Raw genomic sequence first — 7,238 nt, 5'->3', positions numbered from 1 at the left:
AGTGAATCTGATGATAATTTAGATGAATTAAATGAACATGACGTGCGAAAATGGCTTGATTAGTGCTCCTAATAGGTCCAGTTTCAGACTTTAATATAATTAATATCTGTCAGAAAGGAAGGATTCACGTAGTTTATAATTATGATGCGGTAATGTTTTTTGACTTTATACAAATAGACCTGTATGTCATAAATGATCAGAAAGGAAATAATAAAAGTGGAAAAGTAATCACGATTTCCTACAAGTAAAGATGAATTTCAACAGCCATAAAGGCAACTGCAAAAATAAAAAGTCTGAAATAACTCATTTTGGCCTCTTTGTGAGTTGCAATATTAATCAAACACGCGAATACCATTTGGTCCGTACGAAATGTAATACGGTTTATAGCAACCGCTTAAAAGTTGGAATTTCATTCGTTGTAAAGACTGGAACGAAATATGCCAGTGGAAGGATATATGCATTAACCTCGTAATCGCATTGATGAGAGAAAAAAGGCCAAGCAAGATGTGCTATTTAACGCTCTCCAGGGTCCTGAATTTGACACGTCCGACCATGCACTCCAGCGACACGTGATTGACGTTTTCGGATAGTAATAAGCCGTACGTGCCAGAAGCATGGTGGCGCCACAAGCGTCGCGGCGAAATGCGATTACTTCGCGAAAATCGCGGCATGCAAATCTTTCGCGCGAAATATCAACGTTGCAGTTTTACTTCTCTCCCCTTCACCCCTATACACACTGTACTTCGATCAGACGTATCGACGTCGTTAACGAGAATGATTGGCGCTTTTTGATTTCAGGTTATTGACATTTTGCTATCTCGCGGCACTGAATTGCTGGCTGTTACTATGCCCGGCAACGCTGTCTCACGACTGGCAGATGGGATCCGTTCCTCTGGTCGCCTCATTGGCCGACACCAGAAATCTCGCCACCTGTCTGTTCTTCGGCGGCTGCTTGATCCTAACCTACAAAGCCTTCATGGACTTCGAGGTAAGTCTTGCGACCCAGACCTAGCCTAGACCTAAGAATTTCTGAGAAAGCGTGGAAGATATTCAAAATATATATAAATTACTTCAAATCCAAAATATTTTCTCTTTGGCGATATTTCCAATCACTTTGTGTATTGTCAATGGGAGATGAAGTTAATGGAGCAACGTCATTGTGCGAATCGACAACGAATTGTGCATTCCGCTGTTCTCCAAGGCCTTTCACGTGTTGTACTCTTCTATTGCTCTGCGTTGACCCGAAACATTCTCGATCCTTCGAAATTTTCGCGATCCACGGTGACGATCGTAGTGTCATGGCAAAGTGTGTCACTGGATATTCAAGGGCCGAGCATCACCACACGCACACACGCCGCTAACAATATGTCAATTGCAATACCAAACGATACCAAAGAACAAACCAGCACTCGAACTATATGCACGGTATGAATCGCTGTATCGGAGAACAGAGATCTTTATCACCTCTATGAAATATACGATCAGGAGTATGGTAACAAACTTTAAGGCCACATACCCCGTTACTCATCGTATCTCTTATTATGTATTTATTACACCTGCCAATAAAAATCTCTGACCGCAGCTCCATCTCCGGAAGAACTCGTTAAAATTTCCTCTGCGCATAAACTTCAAGCTCCTATCAGGCGAATCCAATTTTTCCCCGTCTGTTTGCCGCGGAACAACCTCCTCCGGCTCTCAGTTGTTCGTCTAACACCCCTCAGAGGGCGGCGTAACGAAATTACGTCGCTCTAGTCCGTGCCAGCGATTAATAGTGCGAAATTAATAACTTTCTCCGTCTGACTCGGTGTTCACGAATGTTGGTGTGTGCACGACCGGTGGATGGACGCGAAAAGAAAGTTAGCTAATTGAGCGGACCCGGGGTATAACAGCTTCAATGTCGAACACGCTCGCTCACGTAACAACAAGCAAAGTTAAATGACCAGCCAGTTATCGTCCGCAAGAAGTCATTCCACCGCTAAACGGTTCGGCCACGAATGCACCGAGCAACGAACCGCAAAGTTTCGCCTGGACTCCACAGGCGACCCGGCCTATGATGAAGTTGTACTTAGCCCAAAAGCCATAAAGAAAGTTTCGCGATGGCACAACCGTTTGTCCGGGTCACATGTCCAACCCAAACCCTGGCCAAGCTTGGCCTGGCCAGAGCCAAACCTGGCCATCTCTCCGTTTTCCGGGTCATTCATCAGCAAGGCGGTTGAGCATTCAGCGTAATGACCACTTGGGGCTGCAGCCTGCACGGCCACTTTCTCGAAACAGGCCATATCTGTGGTTTTAACTTCGTCTTACTCTCCTGCCGGATTCCCATTGTGCAGCAGTCCCTGGCGTTCGCCAAGAGAGTGGCAGTTACAGATCAAGGTGCTGCATGGCTGCTCAGTGAGTGTAAGAGCTGATGGAGCCGCGGACGGATGTCTTCTTGAGGGAACCAGGCCTCGTTCTCTTTCGTCGCAGCCGCGATAATCTTTGTGCCTAACATCCGATTTGAGGGACGTTTCTGTAATAACGCCTCTCGGCATTGTTCTCGATGCTGTATTGTCTGCATTCAGCGCACATCTTTGACACACTTTCGTGTCAAGGCAGCGGGAGATGGCTCCGCGGTACGAATACCGGCTGCTAGGACATTAGGAGGGAAGGGGATGGTTGATCGACAAATGGATTCCCATGAAACGGCTGACGGGTTTTAAGCTTTTTGTTTCGTTCTCCGGCACGTTCGCAGTTACCTATGTGTGAGGTACAAAGTGATGGAAATTTATATAAAATATTTTTCTCGTTAAGGCAGCGTCGATTACGTCAATCGCCTGAATGGATATGATTGAATTTGGATTTGGGACTTGGAAGATCCTCCTCCCATTATTCCATTGTCCTATTACAATGGTAAATGTGTGACATGTTTTGCTGATAGGTGATAGAAATTTATGTAAAATTATTTCTTGTTGTAGTAGTGTCCACAGCACCTGGGGTCCAATTGTACATGATAAAATTCGAAAATCCTCCACTTATTATTCGATTGTTCTATAACAATGATAGATATCCGAATCATTTGTTGTAAAGCTGAGAGAAATTTATGAAATTTACGTGAAATGTTTTGCTTGTGGTAGTGTTCACAGCACGTGTGGGCTAACCGTAAATGATAGAATTGGGATTTAGTGGTTCGAAAATCCCTGTTTTATTATTCAATTGTGCCATAACAGTGGAAGGATAGTTGCACATGCCTTTGTTAGGTGATAAAAATTAATATAAAATATTTGCCTTGTTGTTATTGCATAGACAGTATACATGATCCGACTGGGAATGATAAAATCGGAATTTGGGATTTAAAAATCTTGCTTTTATTACTCAATTATTTCACCAAAATAATAGCTATGTGATACATTTTTTCCCCTGATATATTTTAGTATTGCATAAAGAAACACGGTTTATTATTTTTTGCACTGAGCCAGGCGCAATGCGTTAAATACGAGTAGAATATGCACGAGCGACAATTTTATCACGGGTGATTGTTAAATATTCCGTTGCTGAATTTGCCCAGAAAAATGAGGCCACTGATCCGATTTTCTGTTTACAAAGGGTATTAAACTTTTCAAAATATTCTATAAAATATAAAATCCACGCGCATGTAGTAAAGTAAGATTTATGTGCTCGGTTAATCTCCTTAAAGCACGGAAAGTATTTTTACGAAGCGGAAAAATCTGTACCGTATCGACTGAATTTATATCAAGAAAGCAATTTCGAGCGAAAACAATCCTAACGAAATTCAATCGATCATTCCACGCTTGATTGTTTAATAGAACACGTATTTAAAATGCAGCAGGTGATCGCATAATATGCTAAGTTCCTGCTTTCTGTTGCGCGAATACGCGAATCCTAACCTATATCCGAATCGCATTAACTGACGGTTGTAGACGTGAAATGGTCTGTAAATCGATATGTTCTCCGACAAAAAGTATTTATACTCTCCTTCGTTGAACCAACGCGACTATAAATTCCCGATGGTGCTACGATGATATGCAAATATGTTGGACAGTAATTTTGCCCGTTTATCCGGTCGTAACCATTGTAACGGACAGCGCGCGCAGCGGATGATCACGAAACTACTGACCCGAAATTGATTCGCGCCGAACACATCTTCGATATACGCAACAACTGGCCGCTGCTGCCTTGCATTTACTCATTTCCTGCCTAGTAATCGTTTCATCGTCTATTTCTCCTCTTTCTGGCTTATTTACTCCGGCCAGTCGCGCAAACGACAATAATTTCTGTGCGAATGAGAGGAAAGAGAGAAAGGGAATATCACGGATCATGCGCTCGATTAGCCGAAACGATTTTTAATCATGGCGGCTGGATAAACGTTGCAACGAATCGAGTGTTTCGTTGAAATTGCGGCAGCTTAATTGGATTCGTAAAATAATTGCTTTTCACTTGTGTCAAAAATTCTGGTATTTATATAGAAATTAATTAACTTTGATGACACAAAAATTGTTAATACAGGAGGTGTATGCGTTTGTATACGTGCACCGGCGACCTTGTGTGTGTATATCAGAATTTGGGGTATATCCGAAGAGTGCAATTTCATAAAAAGAGGATGATTTTTATTAATAACATCGTGTTATATATTTACAATTCAATTTTTTTACAAAACTTCACAATTGATTTCACCGATACGTTTGTATAATACTTCAATTGCATAATGCTTCAATTAACTAATTGATGGAAATTGTTCAATGACTTACGAAATGTGTACGCTTCTGTTTGTTACATTCTATCAATCGTATGGAATAATTAATTAATGAAATCTAGTAGTAGACATCGTTTCGTTGATTTCAATATCAGATTTTGATCCCTTTAATTATAATATGTTTTGGAATAAATTACAATGATAAATCGCAGGCATGTACCAAGCATATGAAGCAACAGATAATCTAAGTACAATGGTTACGTTGCTGATGAACTGGTCTACATTCGATTTCTTTCGAATATATCGACCATCTCTTCGTAAGCACTCTCTGAAATTACGTCACTTGTTACGACTAGTGGTGTCATACCTTCCACATGTGTTATCATCACGGGTCCGTCGAGGGCTTGTTTCACTATGTAAACATCCACCTGTTCTTCGCTTGGCTGCTTCACAGAAAACAATAAAACATTAAAACTTTATCATCAAAATTCCATCTGTTCAAGACCAATAAAGTAGCCTTCCACTGTAAAATTATTCATGCATACAGCAATAGTAATTAACACGGTAGTTCGCACATAGGGATATCAAAATTGGAATAAAATACGCTTCCCCAAAGTTCGAACGCGTAGGTTGGCTTACAAATAAAAAATTATAATTATTTATTTATTAATGGTTAATTAATTTAATAACAAATTTTTATTTCTATTTTATATTTTCAAAATATATACTTACACAAGTTCATTAGTAAAGTCAATAATCTCGGTACAAAATTATAACAATAAAATTCTAAAACAGGAGACTAGATGTTCACTAGATGATACACATCTAACATTAGGTTTGAGTTAGGTTAGTGATTAGGTCACCTTGGACATTTAAAACTTTGTTTTGAACAGTAGCTCGAGATAATTAAACGAATGATTAATTATCAATAACAAATATATATTAATTTTGAATTTCGAACAAGGAAGGGTTTACTCTCAGCTACCCTCTGCAAATGTGCTCACCTGAAGTGTATTTTCCAATTCATCAGTTCTTTCCTCGTTGGGGACTCTACTCGACTCGTCGAAGCTCAGAGCCTTGTTGTCCCTTTCATTCGCGGGCAGGAAAATAGATTCGAGCACCGTGCACAGATCACCATTCTTATTCCCAGTCCCCAAAACTTCGCCCGAGGATGCATGAGGCGAGGATTCTACCGATCTCGTGAGTTCATCCTCATCGGAATGCGATTTAAACTTCCTCGGGGATACAGGACTGGACGTCCCGCTTTTATTCCAGATTTTTGCCTGCGGTTTTGCAAACTTCCCGAAACTAGGTTGCAGTTTCTTCGCGAATTTAGCGTTTGCTATTCCTTCGTCGGCCTCGCCGGGTAGTTCCGTTTTAGAAACACGGGACAAAGGATCGTTCGACTTCTTGCTTCCCCCCATCTCATCGAGAGGACCATGGACATAGCTGTGAGATAGTGGGATGTTGGAAACAACGTTTATCTCGCCTAAATTTACTTGTGAATGTTCGTCAAAGGTTGACCAGTCCTGGTCAGGAAGTTTGGAAATTGGACTCTTTGGATCTTCAGTTGAGTGAACCAAGTCGTGTCCACCATTTTCTCCTCTTGACTCCAGACCACGTTCACCTATGTCTTCTTTTGGTGAGCTTACGGAATCGTCTGAAGATACGTCCCCGTGTTTGTGCATCGAAGTCCGAGTAATTAATTTGAATTTCCTTATCGTGTTCTCTGGACTTATTATTTCCTTCTTTTGTAGATACTTTATCATGTTCGGGAATTGAATTTTTTCCCCCGTTCACCTGTGCGCCGTATGAAACAGATTGCTCAGATTTTTGCTCGTTCTCCATCGGAGATTTATTAACGTTCGATAACGTGTAGTCAGGAAGTGGCTTGAATTTTTCAACAACCGGCAGCCTTGCTTCCTCTTTTCCCTGATTCATTGACCCAGATTTCTTTTTATCCAGCTTCTCCGAATCATATTTTTCTCTTCCTGGCTCTTTCGACCTAGCCTCCTTCCCCTGCGCACCTCCTGCTTTAAATTTCCCATTCTCCAGATTTTCCTTCCAAATTTTTTCGCCTTCCAAACCGTCCCACTCGAATTTCTTTCTCTCCATATTCAGTGACCTAAATTTGTTTCTCTTTGCGTCCTTTGTACCTAAACTTTCTGCTTCAAACCTCCCCACTGCAACTTCCGGATCAAACTTTTTCCCTTTCAGATCCTTCAATTTCAATCTATTTCCCTCATTCGTGCCCTGCAACTCGATTCCTGTTCCTCGCCAATGCTCCATTATGGACTTTGTTTCTATCCTGTCTGACACGTCATATTTCCCTCTGCCTTTGCTTCCTATCCCAGAAATCCGTTCTACGGCGTTTACTGATCCAGACTTGTGTCTATTTGCATCGTTCACCCGACTGTTTTCTATTTCGTTCTCTACTTCAAGCACGGACACCTCTGCCTCCTTCACAGGCTCTTGCTGTTCGGCCTTCCCCTCTGAGCGGACCTCTTTGGCTCCCACACTCTCTAAACTGGTCACCTTAAAATTGGAC

At 41.4% G+C, this 7,238-nt stretch overlaps 1 protein-coding gene across 1 annotated transcript in view; it reads left to right on the top strand.

The window, feature by feature from the left end:
* The window catches only part of LOC108547175 (transmembrane and TPR repeat-containing protein 1), a 310,690-nt gene that overhangs the window by 226,022 nt on the left and 77,430 nt on the right, over positions 1-7,238 (top strand). Inside the window, exon 7 of the mRNA XM_017899583.1 lies at positions 799-988. Coding sequence (XP_017755072.1) covers positions 799-988 — 190 coding nt within the window. The remainder of the gene's footprint in view (positions 1-798; positions 989-7,238) is intronic.

The sequence above is a fragment of the Eufriesea mexicana genome, unplaced genomic scaffold (assembly GCF_001483705.2).
Source record: "Eufriesea mexicana isolate 0111107269 unplaced genomic scaffold, ASM148370v2 scaffold474474840, whole genome shotgun sequence".
NCBI lineage: Eukaryota > Metazoa > Arthropoda > Insecta > Hymenoptera > Apidae > Eufriesea > Eufriesea mexicana.
The sequence above is the reverse complement of the archived record's forward strand: the minus strand, read 5'-3'. Positions and strand labels throughout refer to the sequence as shown.